This window comes from Pelobates fuscus, chromosome 3, assembly GCF_036172605.1.
Source record: "Pelobates fuscus isolate aPelFus1 chromosome 3, aPelFus1.pri, whole genome shotgun sequence".
NCBI lineage: Eukaryota > Metazoa > Chordata > Amphibia > Anura > Pelobatidae > Pelobates > Pelobates fuscus.
In genome coordinates, this window is record NC_086319.1 from 197,912,346 (window position 1) to 197,937,005 (window position 24,660).

At 38.9% G+C, this 24,660-nt stretch overlaps 1 protein-coding gene across 6 annotated transcripts in view; it reads right to left on the bottom strand.

Moving 5' to 3' along the window:
* Nucleotides 1-24,660, bottom strand: part of TCOF1 (treacle ribosome biogenesis factor 1) — a 106,173-nt gene that overhangs the window by 10,856 nt on the left and 70,657 nt on the right. For all 6 annotated transcript variants that reach the window (XM_063447888.1, XM_063447887.1, XM_063447886.1 and 3 more), the window contains 6 exons: nt 21,210-21,404; nt 20,355-20,406; nt 16,839-16,924; nt 9,612-9,765; nt 8,220-8,633; nt 5,608-5,726 (listed from right to left, as the gene is read on the bottom strand). In XM_063447888.1, the coding sequence (XP_063303958.1) occupies nt 5,608-5,726; nt 8,220-8,633; nt 9,612-9,765; nt 16,839-16,924; nt 20,355-20,406; nt 21,210-21,404 (1,020 nt within the window). The remainder of the gene's footprint in view (nt 1-5,607; nt 5,727-8,219; nt 8,634-9,611; nt 9,766-16,838; nt 16,925-20,354; nt 20,407-21,209; nt 21,405-24,660) is intronic.

The following is a 24,660-nucleotide window of genomic DNA, read 5'->3' on the forward strand; positions in this document are numbered from 1 at the left end:
AAAAAGGGTTGTGTATAGGCTGATAACAGGCAAACTACTATTGGCTGCTTTTTACTTATTAAAGGACAACTGTCACTTAAAAGCTTTTGTTTCAAATAATCCTCTCTTCAGGTTTTGAACCGAAATAGATTTTTTTTTTTTTTTACATGTTATTTAGTATATGACAGGATCCTTCAGTTATACACATGCACCTTGGGCCAGACAGTGTTTGAAAACAGACAGCAACTCCCATGGTCTGCCTTGCTTCAGTCCCTACACAGAAGCAGGGAAGAACATAGAGACAGTCAATACTCAAACACTGTCTGACCCAAGGTGCATGAGTATATATATCTATATATCTCCTTTTAAAATATGATGAAAGGCTTATTAGAGTAAAATAAAAATAAGTTTGAGGCAACAGCTTTAAGCAGTTCCATTCAACAGGTGGTAAATGTAATTGGTCAGAACAGCACATGCCCTAAATGCCTGCTGGACATGCACTTACGGGATAAGACCAATATTAAAGACTCCTAATTTGTAATTGTATTGTCTCTTGCAAATATTTGCCGGTGCTGCATATAAAAGGATCACTATAGTGTCAGAAAAACAAAGCTGTTTTCCTGACACTAAAGTGCCCTGAGGGGGCCCCCACCCCGTGGCACTGAAGGGGTTAAAACCAATTCAGCAGCTTACCTTATTCCAGCACCGGGCTCCCTCGGCGCTGGTGACCTATCCTCCACCGCCGATGTCAGCGGATCCAAATGCGCATGCGCGGCAAGTGCCACGCGCATTCAAAGTGTCCATAGGAAAGCATTTCTCAATGCTTTCCTATGGACGCTCTGTGCGATGGAGACATAATATGCCTCCAGCGTGGCAGATGCACCTCTAAAGGCTGTCCGGAAGCTGGCTTAACCCCAAATGTAAACATAGCAGCTTCTCTGAAACTGCTATGTTTGCATCTGAAGGGTTAAAACCTGAGGGACATTGCACCCAGACCACTTCATTGAGCTAAAGTGTCCCTTTTACTTACTTCGTATATGTCAATTATGCTTTTAAAAAAAAAAAAGAAAAAAAAATGTGTTGAGGTGGGTTACATAAAGCCTAATAAAAAGTGCACAGCGCACGCAACACTACATAGATTAAACTAAACAGAGCTTGCAGAGTCAATATGTATGATCTTAATAAAAACAATACAATAACTATTGAAAAAAAAAACCATTTGATTATTGAAAAACATGGAGTAGGGCATAGTATTTTAAGTGAAATTTAAAAAGTATGTAAAATGAACAGACCAACATCTCATCGTGTCCATGGGTCATGTCACTAGATTAAAAACTGATAAAAAGTCTAATCTGCCTATGTTAGCCAATGATAGCAGGGATTGGGTTGATGCAAGATGTCCAGGTTCTATATGTTGCCTAATAATTAGGGATCGACCAATATTGTTTTTTTAGAGCAGATACCGATTAAACTGAACTTTCAGGCCGAAAGCCGATAATTTACCAATATTCTGTACATTTACCATTTTGAAAAAATAAATAATTTCTACACAAATAAAATGTTAACTAAACATTTTTTTATTTCTTTGCAAAAAATTTTTTATTAAGGTAAATGCACAAAATATACAGCCAGAATTTTTTATGTTTTCAAGAATGTGTGTGTGTGTGTAGTGGATGCAGTGAGTATTTGATTAGTGAATGCAGTGTGCGTTTGTGTAGTGTGTAAAGTAAATGCAGTGACTATGTAGTGTGCGTGTAGAGTGAATGTAGTGTGTGCGTGTAGTGTGCTTAAAGTGAATGCAGTGTGTGCGTGTAATGTGCTTAAAGTGAATGCAGTGTGTGCGTGTAATGTGCTTAAAGTGAATGCAGTGTGTGCGTGTAGTGTGCTTAAAGTGAATGCAGTGAATGCGCGTGTAGTGTGCTTAAAGTGAATGCAGTGAATGCAGTGTGTGCGTGTAGTGTGCTTAAAGTGAATGCAGTGTGTGCGTGTAGTGTGCTTAAAGTGAATGCAGTGTGTGCGTGTAGTGTGCTTAAAGTGAATGCAGTGTGTGCGTGTAGTGTGCTTAAAGTGAATGCAGTGTGTGCGTGTAGTGTGCTTAAAGTGAATGCAGTGTGTGCGTGTAGTGTGCTTAAAGTGAATGCAGTGTGTGCGTGTAGTGTGCTTAAAGTGAATGCAGTGTGTGCGTGTAGTGTGCTTAAAGTGAATGCAGTGTGTGTGTAGTGTGCTTATAGTGAATGCAGTGTATTTGTATATAATGAATGCAGAGTGTGTTTGTGTAGTGTGTGTATATAATACCCTAATGGATAATCAGCCAATCCCTACTAATAATGTCTTGCAACCTTAAGTATACAAACTATGCAGTTACAGGGGCACTCTATCCATCATAAATAATTCTCACTGTAGAGGTCATGTTGTTGCTTTCCTGTGACTTGTCTGATTTTGAAGACGTTTGACAATAATTACCGGTAGTTCTCTCTTGGACACTCAACCTATAAAGCCACATGGATAATGTGGAAATTATACTTCCACATTATTTCTACACATCAGTCCAACGTTGGGAGGGAGCAAAAGCTAAGAGCAGGGCTAACCTACCTGTACTAGGAATGGTGCTTAGAGTGGCCATTTAAATCCTTGACGCAAATTAGGGATCGACCGATGATCGGTTTTGACGATCTTATCGGCTGATAATGAATGGGTGGGCCGGCACGTCCATAAGGCGGAACAAGCAGCCGCCTTAGGGCACACAGTCCCGGGGGGGCGCTAGATCAGAGTGACCGGCAGGAGGTAGGTGCACATTGTTCCTTCCTGCCAGGCACTCTGTGTAGCGTGGCCGTGAAAAAAGTTATTTTAACCTTTTTTTTTGTAAATTGATTCACAATTAAATTTTCTTTCAGGAATCATTCAGTCTCCATTTAAGTGTGGAGGATATGTACATGTTTTTACTCTTTACTAGTACAATATAATTATGATATCATATTTGGGAGCTGAAAATTATTTGAGAATTTCTATTTTTCAAATCATAAGCTTATTCTGAATGGTCATGCAGCAATGAGAACCTGTTTCGGGCTGTAATTTTGGATTTACAATGCACATACAGATATAAATATAATATACAAATTACAAAATATTATATAAATGACATCAAAAGGGGCAAATATTACCAACCCAGAAGGACTAATTAAGATTCACACGATCTACCTAATTCGAATAAAAGTTCTCGATGGCTATTCAAAGTCACTGAGCATGATCGTTTATATTTAAGGGGAAAGAAAAAGGGAGATGGAAATCATCTACTTGCTAAAATAAAAATATAGATAATATGCAAACTAAAAATTGACATCTACAAGTCACTAGATTGTGTATGTCTCAAACAAAAAGGTCACATAACCTACGTCCCAGTCTGGCAGAAAGCTCTGCTCAATCTGGCTGGAATTGAGCTTCCAGAGGTAAATATTAAAAACTGGCAAAGGAAAAGACTTGCAACAATATTTGAGAACATATGCTAAATTTAGGGTGGAGAAACGCACTAGGGCTCCAGTTGCTCTGAATTTTTTTTTTTTTACACAGTTTTAGTGTTGAAATTCCCCCCAAAAAAACAGTTGACAATTTTTCTTAAGTTACATTTAGGTACCAATTTCCATCTAGGTATTAGCCCGTTAAATGCATCACAAGTTTTCCTTATCACACACACACACACACACATATATATATATAATATAATATATATTGGCTGCTAGAGTAGGACCTGCCAAGAATGGGGTACTTTGATGCAGTTGGTAGGCTTATGCAATGTATGATCATATAATGTAACCAAACCCCCATTATTTGTTACCTAGGTGAGGTGTTTTTAAATAGTACTATTTAGGATTTGAAATCACTGCTTAGTTAATAAGCGAGTGCACTGGTTTGTGTATATTGTATTGTATAATATATATATATATATATATATACTTTTGCACCTCTCCCTGTCACAGGTGCCTCATTCAAGGACCCTATTTAACCTTGATCAGTAAGAAGCATTTCCCAAGTAAGTGGATTAGTCTCATAAGATCACGCATTAGGCTGCTAAAGTAGGACCTGCCAAGAATGGGGAACATTGACGTTGTGGCAGGCTTATGCAATGTATGATCATATACTGTAATTAAACCCCCATTATATTTCGGTGAGGTGTTTTTAAATTAAATTATTACATTCTGTAAGACTTGAAATTGCTGTTTAGTGGATGAGCGAGTGCACTGGATCTTATATGTAGTATATATTTTGATAAAGGCGCCACATAGCGCCGAAACGCGCGTCAGCAAGGACGCTTTAGCTAGGTCTACAGGCGATTACCATGCCTGTTTTGAACTCCTAGTTAGCTTTTTTTTAACCACTATGGGTTTGGTCTCACGGGTTGTGGGTCGTGCTGGACTATCTGATTAGTTCTCATGTTGGGAAACCGGCATTTAGTAACGTTCAGAATTTCTTTTGGGTTCGCTAGATAGGTGACTTAGGACTTTAGGGTGCCTTTTTGCCCTCACAGTACTTTACCATGTTTATGAGATAGGTGATCTAGGGACTGTTCCATAAGTCTATTTACCATGTTTACGAGATGGGTGATCTAGGGACTGTTCCATAAGTCTATTTGCCTACAACCACCGTTATTACGTTTTCCTAAAACTTTAATTTGGTCTGTTACTGTGGTCACTATATAGTACCTTTATCTTTTTCTCAGGTATAAGATATCTGGCACTCCTAAAATTGTGAATCAATTCCTCTACTAATATTAGATTCACCTGGGTTTGCCTACTTTACCTGAGTCCAGCATATGGTCTAAAGTCTATATACTATACATAGCTTTCTTAGTGCTTTTAGACCTACTGCTATGGTGGCCACAGATACATGTACCTCAGGTATAAGATATGTGACACTTCAGGCTCCTATGATTTAATTCATTCATCAACATACTTACGGATCTGGAGTTGTCTCCTTTACCTGATTCTACTATACAGACTATTGCTTACAAGCAAACAGCTTAGGTTATATAGGCTTACGATTACCCTTATATTGAGAGGGATTTACATTGCTAATTATATATATCTTCAGGGTTGCTCCTACTACTAGTAGTACCTGGGTATAACAGATGTAAACCCCTCATACATAGACATTGTGTACTGTCTATACTATACCTATCGCGATACCTATCTGTCATTTGACATTAGACCCTAATTTTATACTTACAATTAGACTCTAGCTACGACCTAGACCCTCTGTGGGTAGCACTGTCTGTCCCTGTTTTTTCTGTTGTTTTTACGTATTTCTTTAATAAAGTTTTTTTATTTTATTTATTTTTCCATACGGTATAATCATGACTATTGAGCTATATACCTCCCTATATGGGCACACCTCTAGTTAAATGTGTGTTGGAAGTTGAATTTATTCTTCTGTCCAGCTACTTTTGACATCTGAGGATTCTCTTTTTGATAGTATATATACATATACACACACATATATACAGAAATATATATTGCTTCAAACAAAAAATATATTTATTACTTTAAAACTTTACTTTATTGTTTATAGAGTTTGTTGGGTAATCTACTGCAGCACAGCCGCATGCATTGTTCTGAAATATAAAAGAATACTTACCTTTTTCTTAGGCTTAGACGTTTTGTCAGTACTAGAAATGTGTGTCCCCTCAGTTTGTGCAGCTTTTGGGTCAGTTTTCTCTCCGCTTTTCTTTTTCTTGTCTTTGGATTCCTTCTTTTCTGTAAGAACAATACAGAACAAATAAATTAATTCCAATATGCCTAATTTACGAAGCCAGGGAACAAAAAAAATATAAAAAAATATTTGCAGTGACACAAATACTCATGCTTTCAAATATCCTTTAGTGATACTAGCTTCTTCAACACTTGTGTGCACTCCCTTAAATTTAAGTTTCTCAGCTTTATAAGGCATAGTGCCATTCTCTTAGACACCCCCCCATTTTCACAACACCTCTTCCTGATTGTAAATGCTCAACTCTGCCAATCAGAGATCAGTGTAAGCAGAGCTGTTGTCCTATTATATGTCATCTTTCCCACCAGCAGGGTTTCGAAACAGATACAGATAATAAGAAAACGTGACTGGTTGTAGGATCGACTCAGGTCAGTAGTTCAGTTCACACTGATCGCTCATTGGTTAAACTACACAGCCTCAGGGAGAATGTTTTGTGAAAGCATGAGTAGTGACATTTGAACATGGAGAAAATATGAGGCCAAAGCTCATATAATTCATGTAGGATGTGTTGGTGCCCAGAGGGTTCCTTTAAGGAAGGGCAAAAGATATGGTATTATTGATTGGTTAGACACGCCTCTTCCTGACAGCCACTAGAGGCACTTGCACTGCAATGATGGAGTTTCACTCGGTCAAGTCATGTTCAAAGTCTATGAAGATGTCAAACATCATCGAACGCAATCCATAGAAGCACTGGATTCTATCAGAAGCATTTCATTGGCAACATACACGCAACTCCTCCACAATGCTCCTATAAGAGAAGGACTGGATTGGATGGTCATCGTGAAAGCAGCTTTTTATTACTTAAAGCTTTAGTGTTCTTTCATGGTTTTAAAAGAAAAACCACCGGGATTTGGAGACTGAAAGGAATCAAAGAGAAAAAAGGTGAAGAAAAAAAAAAAAACACACTCTATGATACTACTAGTGCCACCCCAATGGCATCACTACAGTTTTTGGAATGTATATTTCATACTATTGTATGGATGTTTTTCTCACATGAAAGCTTTTCACTATCTATGCAAATGCAGTAATTTCCTTTTGTATGAAAATTTTATATAAAGAAAATTAGAAAAATGAAATCCATTTCCAACACAGGTAAAAGTCTACTCTCATTCTCTGCAATTTTAAGTGACACAAAGAAAACGTAATCCCTTCATCATTGTATTATATAGCAGCAATGGGATGAGTTTCTCACAAACAAAAAAAATATATTTTTATTTGCACATGCCTCTTACTTTAAAATGACTGTGGGTGAAAGAGGTTTTAGGTGCAGAACATGCCCATAATCCTATTCCCCAAAAGTTTTATCGGCTAGCCCTTTACACTACACCAGTTCAAAATGGAGGCCTAAGCAACTACCCAATAAGTTCTCAGTGAACACTTTTTTGTGGATATTACCATAGTAGAATAAATCAGGTTTACAAAATTCCTAACAAAAATTCAATGTTGTGCCTGTATGTGTTAAAACAGGATGTTACCTATTTTCTGGCAGAGATTGGTCACATGACTACATCAAAAGCGTAAGACGTTCCATAGAGTAATACTTAAATTGTCTTTTTTTATAACTACATTATATTTTAAGACATAAACACAGTGACAACTGTGTTAAATACTCCACATCTCAAAATGTGAAAACGCCCTGCTGTAAAAAAGTTATATGACCTGCAACTGTGTAAAATATAGAATAATCCATGTGTGCTGATTTTGAGACCTCATATGCCTAGAATTTTCATATATTTACATGTTTTTTTTTAAATTTTGCTGCACTAGTAAAGAAATTCTAACAAGTAGAACTGTGAAAATTACCCCCTCCACTAAATGAGTTATATATTTAGATTGGGTATAAAAAGAAAGCACAATTGTGTCCTTTGCATTTGGTATAACAAGTGTTTGTGAATTTAATAAGTAAGAGGGAAATTACTTTTGAACACATAATTTTGCTCTTGTTCTTAAATCTCAATGAAGTGGTCATGGGGTCTGAAGTCTACTTGTGCCATCTTATCTACCAATGTTTTTTCCAGTGTTTAATAACTCCAAAGTTATGTCGCAGATGCCTATCAAGCCGCATCCTCACTCCTCTCTCCTTGGCTGCTAATATAATAGGAAAGCTTTGGCTTGGGAGGCGAGTGATCGGCTGAGGGCACCAGTTTTTGCATGAAAAGATAGATTTGTGATATGATGGGCACCAGGGGAAAGAACCTTTTTATTAGACCATTTGAAAAAGGCTTAGCGCCGTAAGGTAAGATGGCATGCAGGAACTCCATAACACATAACTTTATTGATGTGAAGTTGTTAAGGAGCCAAAGTTACTCTTTAAGGTACAAAACAGCCCTTGTCATTAGTTAAATCACATTATGTAATAAAAAACATTTTTTAAATCAAGTAACTGTCTGCTGAAAATAATGAGCAAATTGTTAGGCTGTATATTTTTGTTCTGCAGCACCTTAAATGATTGTTCTCTCAAACAAAAACAAAATACATACTTTTCTTTGACTTATCAGATTTCTTTTTGTCCTTTTTGGAGGATTTAGCCTTAGGTTCCAAGACTCCTGCTTCTCCCTCAACCATTTTAGATTTTTTCCCTCTCTTCTTTTCCTTCTTTGCTTTTTTGTCAAGTTTGGCTTTCTTCTTGGCAAGTCCGTCCTCTGTGGGGAGTTTTCTTTTCTTACTGCTCTTCTTTTCAGATTGCAGGAGAGGTGTGACAGTCACTGGTAGGAGTGGCTGTGGAAGAGCGGGAGTCAATCCATGCTTATTATGGTCCTGTTCAGGGAGTACTGGGGCAGTCCCCACCTTTGATGTTGACACTTTCTTCTTTGATCCATCATTTTTTACCTTGTTTTTTTTGGGACTTCTTCCTTCCAGCAAGGCTTGTACAGTCTCCTCTTCAGATTCAAGCACTAGAGTGGATAATAAGCAGATGAGATTCAAATCAGTCATAGAAGTAGGGCATTTTTGAGGAGTATTTTGATATGTTTTTCACTATTTAAGTAAATGATACAGCATTATTTAAAGGAACACTCCAAGCACCATAACAATTAAAGCTCATTGTAGGTTATGGTGCTAGGGGCACCCTGCCACACCCCTGCTGCCTACATTGCCCTGCTGAAGATCTACTAGCTGTCCAGCGTTGTTAGTGCAGGTTGGAAAAGGCATTCTGCAACCCCATTTCCGAAAAGAATTCAAGCCATTCATAAAGAGTTATGACTACTTACAATGGGAAGGCACAGGGGGTACTCATGGTACCATAACCACTAAAGCAGTAGTGGTTATGGTGCTTGGAGTGTTCTTTTAAAGGGACACTATAGGCACCCAGACGACTGCAGCGCACTGAAGTCATCAGGGTGCAATGTCGTGGTCTCACTTAGTCCTGCAATGGAAAATATTGCTGTATAAGAAACTCATTTTTACATTGCAGGACCAGACAGCCACTAGAGGCACTTCCAGGAGTTTAGCAGACAATTTGTCTAACTAATGCTGGACGTCCTCACGTTATGCATGAGAACATCCATTGTCAGTGAAATCCTCATATGGCAAGGGCCTAATGCGCACGCACTGCTTCCCGACCAACACAGTTTGCCAAAGTGCATATGGTGTAGTCCCTATGAGGTTTACACAACCAATTTGAGCCTTTTCTCCTGCTGAGATCATGTGTAAGTCTCACATGAGGCATACAAATTTGGACAGCAATGAAAGGCTATGCTTTGAAAAAATAGGCTTGCTTTGCTATACGTAAAACCATAGAGTTAGTCTCTAAGTCGTACATTGAAAATAAATATTTGTATTTGAAGGGATTTGCTGTTGAAAAAAAACCCTGTCCAACAAGAAAAAGCAAAAAAAACATTTTTGGGAAAAATATACTTAACATGGTAACTTACTTGAAAGTTGAGCAGGTGTGGCTGTAGGCTTTCCTTTGGGTTTTGATTTGTTTTTTTTCTTTTCTTTGTTAGGAGCTGAAGTTTGTTTGTTCTTTTTGTCCGTTTTTACTTTCTGTGAGGAGGCTTGTGTGGGCAATGGTGTTTTGAGGAGTGCCTGAGAGAATAAAGAAAAGGAGAACCATAATGCTCATATTAATAGTCTGCTGGCCAACATGTTCCTAATAAAAAATATACAAAAGGATACGGAAGGATTTTATGTTCCTGACATTTAACCTCCATATGAAGTAAGTGTCCTGAATAGTTAGTGATAACGAATGGCCTTCAAGCATTAATAGAACTTTGAAAGCTTAAACCAAGGATATTGTCTAAGAGAATTAACACCTTTTTTCCGAAACACTTTAAAAGGTTACTTCAACTTTTCTTAATGTTTATTTTTTTTAATGAATAATTACCTATTTGGTATTATTTTGAGGTCCCCCACCACTATAACTATAAAGGAGGTAGACAAAAAAGAAAAAGATATTCCTGAATACAGCGCCAGGCAAAAGAAGCTCCTGGTGCAGATTTCCACTCTCCTTTTTGACGTCATATCAGCCGCATGAGGTCAAATCAAAAACTTCTCACAAACAAGCTTCTGATGGAACCATTTAACTGATTCAAAGAGAATGCAATGGGAGGGAAAGAGGGAATGGGAAGAGACACAGGACGTTCTGTGTACTTTCTACTGGGTAGGCGGTAGGGCTGCACACAAGAAGGGAAGGAGGGGACATCCAAGAAACTCAATACGTTCACTGCCAGTGTGCAGTGATGTCAAACACTTTATTTACAGAACTGATATTTGGCAGGTGTGCAACTAGCCCCAGTACACAAGTGCCGATATCTCAGTATGTGCAGTATTATTTCAATCAGAAAAACTGAACATATTGACTCCTACCACCATGACCACTTATAAAAGCATGTTGCTTGGAGTAACCCTTAAAAATAAAAAGACAGCAAAAAGGACAGATGACTATTCAGTCCTAAACAAAAAGAGAATACACAACCTATATGTACAGAAAATTACTGAAAATACATACGCACAGTAAAGAAAGGGACTTTGTTTAATATCAGAGGCCAATGTTACATGTGGCGCAAATATAGAAAACATAATTATTACAAATTCAATACAAACTTAATGTGGCACTGTTACCGCTTGGGGTAGTGGTCCAGTGGCAGGGGGAGAGGTGCCGGTAAGGGATTGTACACATTGAGGTCTATGGACCTCCATAGACAGCAAATTCCCTGCAGCTGTCACTGGTGACAGATGGGGGAATTGACTCTTAGACTGCACCTTTTGTCAAAGAAAGTCAGGCAGAGGAGAAATACAGAGATATAGTAGTCCCTACACTGTCTCTGCCTATCACTGGACTGGGTTGAAATTCTTTTTTTTTTATATATATAAATCTTTATTTTAAAAAAAAAATTCATTCAAGTACAGATACAGCTTTCAACTATAAATTTTAAACACAGTACAAAAAGTTACTTTACAATAGTAATACAATCGATAATTATAAATAACAGTCGGGCCGTGCTTCTAATTAACATCTGCCAGTATTCTGCTGTATCTACAGCCATACAAACATACCATGCATTACATCTTATCCATACATCCCATTTTCTCTACTGCCTGCGGGTAGCTATCTATATAAGGGGGGCGGGGGGGGGTTTGAGTTTTATGGTTAATAAATCTAACCCAAGGGACCCAAGACTTCATTATATTTTTCTCTAGATATCTTGTTTAGGGCTATCCCAGCTTCCATGCTGCGTTGGTAATCAATCTGTGTACATATATCCTGCCAATTTAACGCACCCATATTTCTCCAATTTCTGGCCATAACTATTTTTATTGCCATACAGATATGAATCATAAGAATTTTTAGTTTTATGTTGCTTTTTGGTAAATCTAAAAGAAACAAAAACATTTGAGGCGTGATCGCAGTCCGAACCTCGAACATAAAGTCTACCAATTCCGCTAGGATTAGTTTCATAGGTTTCAACTCCTCACAGTCCCACCAGATGTGGGAGAATGAACCTAACTCCCTACCACATCTCCAACAGTCTGGTAGGAGTGTGGGTTGAAATCTATGAAGGCGAGTAGGCACCAGGTACCAACGGTATACTAGTTTGAAGTACACTTCCTGTATGTTCACCCCATGTATATATCTTTTTACTGCTTGTAAACCCAACAACCAGTCCTCCACCGAGGATGAAAAATTAAGTTCTTGCTCCCATTTATTCATTGCTGGCGCTTTATCTATTTGCCTTTGACTTCTTACGAATTGATTATATCTGGAAGCAATTTTTTTTTTATAAAGAAATTCTACAAACTGGTCAATTAGAGAACTTTCCGAAAAGTCTGTTCCCATAGTAAAGGATTTTATTCTTAAATAATTAAAAATTTCCTTCGAAGGGAGGTTATATTTGGATTGTAATATTGGAAATGGCAACATTTTATTATTATTTAAAAGTTCCGCTATTCTTACTACTCCACCATTTTCCCATTCTTGGATATTTATATCCTTTATATAAAGTTTTAGGGTTGTTAATGGGGCATTTAGTGATATGTGTTTTGTTCCGTATTTCTTTTTCAAGTGCTTAACGATATAAATCATTGTATTATTCATCGGATTGCTAGATCTTATATTTTTTAAAAATTCACTGTCGCACCACCAGAGCGATAGAGGTTCAATGTCACCGAGATCTGATTTTTCAATATCTAACCAATTTGGTCTAGCCATTGTAAAATTGTCGCACTTAATTAGGTGTGCTACCATATTGTTCATATATAATTTCTGTATGTCTGGGAAACAAGTCCCCCCTTCTTTCCAGTCTCTCTGTAGTATTTCCAATGAGACTCTAGGTCTCCTATCTTGCCAAATATAATTTGATAATTGCCTTTGAAGACCGCGTATCGTCTGGCATGACACCCTCAACGGGAGATTACTAAATAAAAATGTCAACTTAGGAAGGAGATAGAAGTTTACTGCTTCAATCCTACCCAACCAAGAAAGTTCCAATCCCTGCCAATTTTTTAAGATGTTCCTAAAGTGGATGGCAATATCAGTATAATTAAGTTCTCCAGTTTCTCTATAATCTAGAGATAGTTTTACCCCTAAATATTTTATGTTCCTTACTTCCCAGTCGCATTTAAAATCTTTTTTGAGTTTGTCTACGCCTGGTCCACTTAGGCCTTTTATCAGGATTTGTGTTTTCTTTATATTTATTTTATAACCTGAGTGTATACCAAACACGTTAATAAGCCGAAATACGGCTGGGATAGATCTAATAGGATCTGCAAGGGTCAGTAGAACATCATCTGCATATAATGCAATTTTGTTCTCCATCTTATTCACTTTTAGCCCGCTGATGTCTTCGTTCTGTCTAATCGCGGCTGCCAACGGTTCTATGGAAAGGATATATAACAGGGGTGCCAAAGGGCATCCCTGTCGCGTCCCATTTCTAATAGGGAACCAGTTTTATTGAAACATGTATCCTGATACTTTGGCTTGAGGATCCTTATATAGCGCCATTGTGCACTCCTTAAAGAAACCCTCGATGCCGAAGGCCCTCAGTACTTCTTCCATGTACTTCCAGTTAACCCGGTCGAAGGCCTTCTCGGCATCGAGGGTAACCACAGCAAAAGGAGACAAACTTTGGTCTGCATGATATAGGACATTCAGTAATTTCCTAATGTTATCAGATGTGCCCCTACCCTCTACAAACCCGCTCTGATCTAAATGTACAATGTTGGGTATGATTTGTTTTAGTCCATCGGCCAAAATTCTAGAGTAAACTTTGATATCCAAATTGATAAGAGAAATTGGTCTATAATTCGAAGTGTACGTAGGGTCCTTGTCTAACTTAGGGATTGGTATTATAGAGGCCTGGAGTAATTCCGTTGGGATGGCTTTATGATTAGCAAAATCTTCAAATGTTCTTAATATATATGGAGAGATTATATCACTTAATTTTTTATAAAAGATTGAAGAGAAGCCATCTGGGCCTGGTGCTTTACCTGCTGTTAGTGCTTTAATGGTATTACTAATCTCCTGAATAGAAAAAGGGGCATTTAGTTGACTCAATTTCTCCAAAGATATTGTTGGTAAGCTCAATTTATCCAGAAACTGTTTTGTCTCGCCCTCAGATGGCTCATTACATTTTATATTGTATAGGCTTTTATAATAGTCTTCAAATGCTTTGGCTATTTGGGTTGGAGAAAAATTTTTTTTACTTCCAACTGTTATATAGTTTATAGATTGAAGTTTATTTTTATTTTTTAATTTATTTGAAAGACTTTTCCCTGTTTTATTATTTCCATAGTACCATCTCTGTTTTAGAGTTAACATAGCTTTGTTAATCTTTTCTTGAGTTCTTACTAATATTTTTCCCCTAATCTCTTTAATATCCTCCAAAATTTTATAATCTATGGTGAGTTTATGTAAGCGTTCTTGTTTTGCCAGATCAATATAAAGCTCGTTGAGCTCTTTTCCTTTCTTTTTTTTTATAATAGCGCCCATTTTTATGAGGCATCCTCTCATATATGATTTAAAAGTACACCATAGCATGGCATTGGAGACATCCCCTGTATCGTTAATTTCAAAAAAATCTCTAGTCTGAGTGCGCAGTTCTTCTACATTAGTTTCTGATTTTAGTAAGTTTTCATTAAGTCTCCATTTGTCTCTACATTTATATTCAGGATTATTTTTTATGACTAAACTTACAGGTGCATGGTCGGACCATGTTATAGGTCCAATTGTCACCTTCTTAACTCGCTCCAAAATTTCAGATTTTACCAAAAAGTAATCAATTCTAGTGTATGTCTGATGAACATTTGAAAAAAACGTATAATCTCTCGCTTCTGGATTAGACGTTCTCCAGGCATCATATAAACAGTTTTTTGCCAAAATAGTCTGCATCATTGATAGACCTGTTCTTTGCTTGCCGTCTGTGTGAACGGACTTGGTTCTATTCCTATCTATTTTATCATCTATGATGCAGTTAAAGTCCCCCCCGATGATTAGGCTACCAGACGATACGCGGTCAATCTTTTGCATCAAATTTCCCAAAAATCTGTATGGGGATTGATTTGGAGCATAAACATTTACTAAAGTATACAAAATATCATTAATTCGAACTATCACTATAAGAAACCTGCCATCAGGGTCAGTCTCCTCATAGATCAGCTCATATTTTAAGCTACCTGAAAAAAAAAAAAATTGCCACCCCTCTTTTCTTGTTCTTTCCCGCCAAATTAGATTGTCAAAGAAAGTCAGGCAGAGGAGAAATACAGAGATATAGTAGTCCCTACACTGTCTCTGCCTATCACTGGACTGGGTTGAAATTTCAGTGAAATTCTAACTCAGTCATAAAGAGTATTTCATAAAATAATTTATTTAAGCTTCATTTTTAATATGGGGGTGAGTGCCACTTTAAAAAAAAACAAAAAACAAAAAACAAAAAACACTACAACACTGCTGTACTCTACTGTATTACAACACTATATTATGTTTCTTTATATTTACTCCACATGTAAATTAGCCTTTGAAATACTGAGGCACTTCTGATCAAATCGATAAATACACTACTATTTCTATCATATGGTCTCAGAATTACCATATGACCGGTACAGTACCGCATTTTGCCGCGCATATGCACTAGCCTCCTAATGCTTTCCTATGTGAAAGCATTGGATTGGCTGAGATCATCAAAAGATAAGTAAAATACCTTTTTTATTCCTTGCAGGAATCAATGAAGTGGTCTGGTCAGCTCAATGAAGCTGGGTGCCAGGTCCATCTAGGGTTAACCCTGCAGCTGTAAACATAGCAGTTTCAGAGAAACTGCTATATTTACATTAGGGTTAATCCAGCCTCTAGTGGATGTCTCATTGACAGCCGCTGGAGCTGCTTCTCCCTGTAATTTTCACAGTGAGAAGATGCCAACGTCCATAGGAAAGAATTGAGAAATGCTTTCCTATGGAATGACTGAATGCGCGCATTCGTCGGAAGAGGGAGGAGAGTCCCCAGCGCCGAGTCTGAAGAAGCCTATCAGGCGAAACGCGTTAAGTGGGACTATATTTTATATATTATATTTTATATCTATATTCATTGTCTAGTCTGTTTACATTAAAGTATACTTTTAAGTTACTTTTTTATTATCTTCATTTCCTGGTATCCTGTATATCCTTGGTGGGGATCATACCACCCAAGCTGTTCACACTAGAGCAGGTTTCATGCTCTAGAAAGTGTAAGTACATTACTTTTTACTATTTTATTCTACCACTTGGACTTACTTCACCATATTGCTGCTATTTTTTCTTTTTATACCAACTCCATATTTGGCACCTTTGAATACAACTGCGGCAACCACCACGAATCCCAAGACGGGGATTGTACCGTCCAAGCGCTTTCACAGTAGAGCTCTGTTATAGCTCTACTTCATGTGAGTGGACTGTACTTAGTTTCTTATCATTTATCTCTATAAATATTTTTGCTGTATTGCGCTATTATTATTTTTCTATTTGTATTTCCCTTTGAGGTCACGACTAATTGAAATACTCAAGAACATATGTATGTATCTTTGTATATTTTATTTGTAATACTATAAGCGCGGTATACGCCCTCTCTCTTTCAACTATTTCACTCACAAGGTTGGGGAATCCTTGTCCTGTATACTGCTGCCTGGTTTCTATAGTGAGCGCCTATTACCCTTTTTCTTTTGTAATAACCTGTACATACTGTACACAGAGGGTACTGTTTTACACGTGAGACATCGCTGAATACAAATATGTGCATTTTATTGCAGTAAAAGCAAACAGTATTATGATATTCACAGTTAAAATGTCACGCAGAACTAAAAAGAGTTTTAAAATTCTTATTTTCTCCCATTTTTAAATATTTTATTCATATTAAATTGTTACATAACTAAATATTTTATGTAAATTAAAGCCCTGTTTCCCCTGAATAAAATTATATATAATAAGTGAGTGCTCATAATACGAACGAGGTGAATTACACCTGGACATGTAGCGCAAATTCAAGTTTTTGTTGACGTTTACATTTTGATCACAACGTGTACATTTGGCTCAGTCCTTAAGCGGTTAAGTGTTTGGAAATAATACATGCATTGAAATGGTAGAGACACAACAAATGTCACAAGATGTTATGGCAGGAAGAATAGAAGCATCAGTACCTGTGAGTTATCTAGCTCACTGTCACTTTCATCTTCTGAAGAACTCTGTACTGCTAAAGTGGAGGGCTGAGATGGCCTGTTCTGGTCTGTTTAAAAAAAAAAAAAAACATCATCAAAAAGGAAGCATAAAAAATAAAGTAAAACAGAGGGCTGGGTATTAAATGGGCAAGAAAACAAAATTAGTTTATTTTTTTGCAAACATTACCCTCCCTCCCCCCAAATAAGAAACCGAAAACAAACAAGAAAATCCCCATATAGATGAGGAACTTGAGAGGAGGAAAAACTCCTTGATCCAAAGAGATATCCGACTGCCATTTTGAGGTCAAGAATGAATTTATTCCTAGTTTGTTGCAAAATTGGAAGCGCTTCAGACTAGGTTTTTTGCCTTCTTTTGGATCAACAACAAAAACATATGTGAGGAAGGCTGAACTTGGCGGACACAAGACTCTTTTCAGCCATGTTACTATGTAACTGTCATTACTGACATTTGTGTAAAATTGAATAGCTAAGTTAAAGATAGCTATAGGTTGTGCTGCATTTGTAGTGTAGCACACATGGCATTGTGTGCAGTTTTAGTCACTTCAATAAACACTACAACACAATGTACTGGTGTGAGGGACAAAACAGTCAGTGATAGTGCTGCTTTAAATTCAAGCCTAGCACATTCTTGTGGCGTGTACCTTTAAAGCACAAAGGTAGGTACATGAGCTTATAAGTTTAATCACTATGCAGATAATTGTAGTAAATACACAACATCTAGAACTTAACTTTTCTTTTGGGAACCGGGCTGTAATTGTTTTCTGTTCCAAAAAATGCATACCTCCAGTAAGGCTTTTCATGCATAGCCTCACAATATGAAACACTGGTATGGTGTGCATAAAGTAAATGTGATCTGTTAACTGTGCAAGTATACGCAAGTTTAAAAGTTTGCTCTTCAAATGAAAAAATAAAATAAAAAAAATCTTCCAGTAGAGCTTGACAAGTGCAGAAAGATAAGTCCTGAGCTCACTCCCATCACTGGGCGGCAGCAATGACTACAGTACACATCAGCCCCAATATATAGTAAAAACCAAAGAAAAACAAGTTACCTGCGCTCTCTCCTTAATCCCTATGTATTTTTAAACAAATGGAGTTTTTTTTTTTTAGTTACCTCCAATGGCCATGAGAGGATGAGCCCACCTGCCAACGTCAAGGCAGACCCCCCTAGGTGGGTCCTAACTCTAACCATTCACCATGCTTCCTTGAGCCTCTGTCAAAAATCTCTAATGAGACAGAAAGGGGTATTTTTTATATACACCCCTATACATGATTAACCCTTAATAGGGAACACATGGGATGGGCGGCTGCATTGTAACAAGGCTGAGTGATACAAAAAACACCGCTTTCAGTCTCATTGGAGATTTTTGCCAGAGGCTCAAGGAAGCAAGGTGAATGGTTAGAGTTAGGACCCACCTAGGGGGGTCTGCCTTGACGTTGGCAGGTGGGTTCATCCTCTCATGGCCATTGGAGGTAACTAAAAAAAAACTCCATTTGTTTAAAAATACATAGGGATTAAGGAGAGAGCGCAGGTAACTTGTTTTTCTTTGGTTTTTACTATCTATTGGGGCTGATGTGTACTGTAGTCATTGCTGCCGCCCAGTGATGGGAGTGAGCGCAGGACTTATCTTTCTGCATTTGTATCCAGTTTTTGTATCACTCAGCCTTGTTACAATGTTTGCAGCTTACGTTTGGTCTAAAAAATATTCCTAATTAAAAACGTGGATTGCCTAAAGGGACACTATAGAACTACATCATATTATATTTGTTCTGATGAGTATAATCATTGCCCCCTCGGGACACCTCCAGTGGCCACTAGAGGTGTTTCCTGGGGCAGTGCTGCACAGTAGGCATAGAGACGCTGAAATGTCTCATAGATTCATTCATTTCTACGAGGAGTTGCTGATTGACCAAAACAGTGTTTGGCCTCGCCCCTGCCTCCTGGTCGATTTCACCAATTCAATGCATTCCTTACAAAGGGGGGGCAGCGCCTGTGGTGCTAGAAAATAGGTATGTTTTAGCCCCTTCTAAGGGGTGGGGGGCAAGCCACCTAAATGGTGGTGTTGACACTATAGGGTCAGGAATACTTGTTTGTGTTCCTCACCCTAGAGTGTTACTTTACTTTAAAGTCACAAAATAGATACAATAAAGTTAAAGTTGCTTAACTGCTGTTACAAATGCTTGCACAACATCAAATTAGCCTTTTCGTTAATTCTGCAAATTAAAATTCGACCCCAAGTATCCAGATCAGCTTTATAGTCGTCTCAGATTTACTACAATTTAAAAATTTGATGGAGCAGATGAATGCAGCTCCTGTGTATTGTGGGCAATACAGATTAATTCAACAGATCAGTTAGTATCAACTGCTACCATGTCAGATTATAAGGCAGGAATTAAAAAAAAATCACTTAGAGAAGTGGCAGGAGTACATCATGAATGCAAGGTAAGGGTATGATATATCCAGCTCCAATGAATAAATCCCACACTCTCTGAATGTTCGCTGTCATTAGACCTTTAAACACCACTGTAATTATGGATGATGTGTGGCTGCAGGAGACGTAACGAAAACTGTTATTACTTATACACGGGGTGAATTTTGGTAATTTGCTACAAGGAGAGAACTTCTTATTCAACACTGTAATTACAGCCACTTGATGAAAAGACTAGGCAGCAAACCAAAATGCCACAGTGAAGGGATGAACGGGAAAATAAATTGGAATAATTGGAACAGGCAAAATAGCTCATTACAGAATAGTTTTATTGTTCATCACAAAACATAATGCAAACTGAAAAGCAGGTTAAAGGGACACTATAGTTACCAGAACACCTACAGCTTAATGTAATTGTTCTGGTGTCTATAGTCAGTCCCTGCAGGCATTTTGCTGTAAACACTGCCTTTTCAGAGAATGTTTACATTACAGTCACTCCTCAAATGGCCATTAGAGGTTCTTTCTGGGGGCACTGCTGCACAATATGCAGCACTGTCATTCAGCGTCTCTATGCTCTGCATGGAGACGCTGGATGTTCCCCATAGAGATAATAATAAAGTGTTTAAACATGAAAGGTACAGTCAGATATGCTCAGGGTTTCCAAGTATGTCCTTGAGATGTTACTTTTGCCCATGCAATGACTCAGTGCATGTCTATGAGGAGATGCTGATTGGCGTAGTGCTCCATGCGCAATAGCATCTCAATGCTTTAACATTGAATTGGCTGAAGTAATCAATTCTGATTATGTCAGCCAAGGAGGCGGATCGGGAGTGGGCCAGACACAAAGAGCCATGGGCAGTGCTGGACGGTGGTTTTAGAAGTATTGTGTCAGGAATACACGTTTGTGTTCCTGACACTCTAGTGCCCCTTTAAAGTAATCTGCCAGCTCTTGCAATCTAATACAACAAGAGATCCCAGCTACTGGATCCACAGTAAAATGCATGCACACCAATTACTCACACACAGCTAACGATTATGTTATTAGACTTGCCTGCAGAGATGTGGCTGGATGGGATATTTCCAGGAGCGGAGGAGATTGCTTTCTGTAATACAACATTTTTCATTTAGTTTCTTGTATTTACTAGTACACTAATCTATGAGATCACTTTATGGTTAGGAGAAGTCAGCAAATAATATTCATATAAAAGACACAAGGCAGAAATGTATTACTGTAAGCCTCAAATAAATAGTATATATTCTATGTTTTGCTGCTCTCCACGCCTGAATACATCACTAAGTAAAGCTCTCTAGTTCTATGTTGTAGCTATACACAAAACAGACCTTCTCTGTGTCCATTACACGGAAATAGCAGTTCAGATAAAAACTACTGACAAAGCAGCTTAATCTGAGAATATCTCTTTCCTAATATTATCTTGGATCAAAACCTGCACCTCAAGGAGTGCACTCTGAATTCACTATTTCCAAAAAGGCGCTAATCGCATAGGAGATATGAGTCAGAAACAAAGAGGACACAAAAAAAAAAAAAAAAAAAAGAAGAAGAAGCAAATCTGCCTTGAAAGTATTTGTCCCATTTGAATTTAGCAAGAGAGAAATTGCCTCAATGCATTTTAAAATTAAACTTTTATTAGGATCAAAGAGGGATTTTGCAAGTTTGGTCTGAATGTTTCACAATGTTTGACAAAGTCCAGATATCATAATAGTCATGAATAATTAAACTGTCATTTTGTTGACCTGATTCCAAAGTGAGAAAAGTAATAGTTTTCTAGAATTCACACAAACACCCCATACCACAGCAATCTATAGCAGCTAAAGCATGAGGCTCCCCTTCTTTGCAGTATGTTTTTTTCTACAGCTCTACTTTTATTGCAAACCATCTTAGCCTTACCTTCACTGCAGGTTTATCCTCGATGTCTGAAGTGTCGCTACTCTCAGAAGAAACCCCCTTGGTAGCCAGAGGTTTTCTCACCGCACTTGCAACATTGCTCTTAACTACTTCAGGGATGGTTGTGGCAGGTTCAGTACTTTTAAGTGGCATTTTCTCTTTGATTTTCTTAACAGCCACAGGTACAGGAGTTGTTATCTATTCAAAAAAAATCCAGAAAAAGAAGGACCTCATGAAAAAAGTCAAACAATAATTTTGCTTTGTAACTATTTGATGCTTGCTTTACTAAAACAGAGATACTGTGGAATTTCTCATGTAATACACCCAAGCTCACTCAGTGTATAATATATACTGCAGTGCATCACTCAACATCTTCTGCCAGAAAGGCTTCAACACTCTGGTACCCAGTCAGAAGAATATCGATTTAACTAATAGGATTGTGTGCTACTGACAATATCATATAACATTTCCAAACAATACAATACATTTCATTAAGCAGCTCACAGTCCTATCTCTCCCAGTTAAAAAAAAAAAAATAAAAAAAAAAATATGAGTGTTTCATTGGCAATCCAACTCTTTGTCTTTCCCCTGCATTTGACAAAAGGTGAAGCCAACGCCATCAACTTTTGTAAATTCCCCCTGCTGTCACTAGTAATGACTGAGGAAAAAGGCAGTCCGTAGTCACACAGGATTCTGCATAGAAATCATGTTGTACCCTCGTGCATGTGAAAACGTACAGCACCGGTGTGGACTCCTGGCAGATGAAGCACCAGAAGCAGACAAGGATCCCTTGGGGAACATAGTGGCACCTGCAAGTGATAGCTGCACATAAGTGAAGCCTTCCTTCCCCTGCACCCCCAGGCCATCACACACAAAATAGCAACGTCCCCATTGGCCCAAAATTTTAGATTTCATAGATTTCAGAAAGGCTTTTGACACTGTTGAACAAAGGCGGTTTATTAGTGATATTGCAGAAGGTCTTAATGGTAAGGTATGTCTTTATGCTGATAATCCTAAAATATGTAACAGGGTTGGTGTTCCAGGAGGGATAACCAAAATGGCAAATGATTTAGGTAAACTATAAAAATGGTCAGAGTTGTGGCAGCTGACATTTAATGTGGATAAGTGCAAGATAATGCATCTTGGATGTAAAAACCCAAGGACAGAGTACAGAATATTTGATAGAGTCCTAACTTCAACATCTGAGGAAAGGGATTTAGGGGTGATTATTTCTGATGACTTAAAGCGGCACTGTCATGCCGAATTCCGTTTTTTTTTTAACCCCCCTCCCGCCTCAACTACATCCAATCGACCCCCTAGTCATCCCCAAATGCCCCTATGCCCCCCACATTACCTATTTTTTATTCTTTATTTTCTGCCCCGATCTATATTCAGGGCGCCGCCATCTTTGTGTGGGTAGGGACACGTCATCTACCCACACTACACAGACTGTGAGATTCCCGCACATGCCCAGTGAAACATCTGGACATGCGAACGGGAATTTCACCTATTCATTCATTCATTCATTCATCAGACAGACGAATGAATGAATAGAAAAAATCAGACGAACAAACTAACACTGAGTATCAGTGTTCGTTTGTTTGTTCGGTTTATTACAAGGAGGGAGCTACCGGCGTGCAGCTCCCTCCTTGCAATATGTAAAGACAGAAGCGGCAGGGAGCAGTGCTCCCCACCACTTCATAAGCCCCCCAGGTCCCCTCCTCACTCTATGGGGGTCAATATGACCCCCATAATAGCACAAGGGAGATTAAAATCTCCCCAATGCCCCTACTCGCTATATCGCGAGTAGGGGCATGTCCACTAAACAGTGAGCAGCCTGTGGCTGCTCACTGTAAAAAAAAAAAAAAAAGAAAAAAAAAAAAAAAGGGTAATAAGTGGGGGACGGGGGACCTACTGTCCTCCCCCGCCGGCCCCCACCCCTGGGCAGCGGGTGGGGGCCATAATAGTAATAAGGGGGGGGGGACCTACTGTCCTCCACCCCCCGGCCCCCACCCCTGGGCGGCGGGTGGGGGCCATAATAGTAATAGGGGGGGGGACCTACTGTGTCCCCCCCCCCCCCGGCCCCCACCCCTGGGCGGCGGATGGGGGCCATAATAGTAATAAGGGGGGGGGACACACCACCTACTGTCCTCCAGCCCCCGGCCCCCACCCCTGGGCGGCGGGTGGGGGCCCTAATGGAAAAAAAAGGGGGGGGGACCTACTGTCCTCTCCCCCGGCCCCCACCCCTGGGCGGCGGGTGGGGGCCATAACGATAATGGGGGGGGACCTACTGTCCCCCCCCCGCCCCCACCCCTGGGCGGCGGCACTAAGTAAATTCCCCCCGCCCCATCAAGGTGACTAGGGGTGCCCAAGCCCCTAGTCACCCACCCCCCACCCAAATAAAAAATGCCCCTACCTACCCCCCTCACCCTAAAAAATAGTGAGGGGGGAATAAAATTGCTAACCTGTAAAGTAAAATTAAACTTACCATTCGACGTCTTCTTTTTTCTAAAATCTTCATTTTGAGCCCCAAAAAAGGCCAAATAAAAAACCATCATAGCCGTCGAACTAAAAATAAAATAAAAAACCCGAGCGCAAAAAAAAAAAAACCCGACGAAAAAGAAAAAACCCGAGCGCACAAAAAAATAATCCATCTTCACCCATGGAGGGCTCCGCGCAGACTGAGCTCCGCAGGGCGTGGCAAGGCTTATAAAGCCTTGCCCCGCCCTGCAATTAGCCTAAGAACACTCTGATTGGTGGGTTTAAGCCAATCAGAGTGCTCTTTGTCATTTTACAAGCGTGGGAAAGTTCTTTGGAACTTTCCCACGCTTGCAAAATGACACAGAGCACTGTGATTGGATGGATTTCAAGCCATCCAATCACAGTGCTCTGTGTCATTTTACAAGCGTGGGAAAATTCCAAAGAACTTTCCCACGCTTGTAAAATGACACAGAGCACTGTGATTGGATGGATTTCAAGCCATCCAATCACAGTGCTCTGTCATTTTACAAGCGTGGGAAAATTCCAAAGAACTTTCCCACGCTTGTAAAATGACACAGAGCACTGTGATTGGATGGATTTCAAGCCATCCAATCACAGTGCTCTGTGTCATTTTACAAGCGTGGGAAAATTCGAAAGAACTTTCCCACGCTTGTAAAATGACAAAGAGCACTCTTAAACCCACCAATCAGAGTGTTCTTAGGCTAATTGCAGGGCGGGGCAAGGCTTTATAAGCCTTGCCCCGCCCTGCGGAGCTCAGTCTGCGCGGAGCCCTCCATGGGTGAAGATGGATTATTTTTTTGTGCGCTCGGGTTTTTTCTTTTTCGTCGGGTTTTTTTTTGCGCTCGGGTTTTTTATTTTATTTTTAGTTCGACGGCTATGATGGTTTTTTATTTGGCCTTTTTTGGGGCTGAAAAATGAAGATTTTAGAAAAAAGAAGACGTCGAATGGTAAG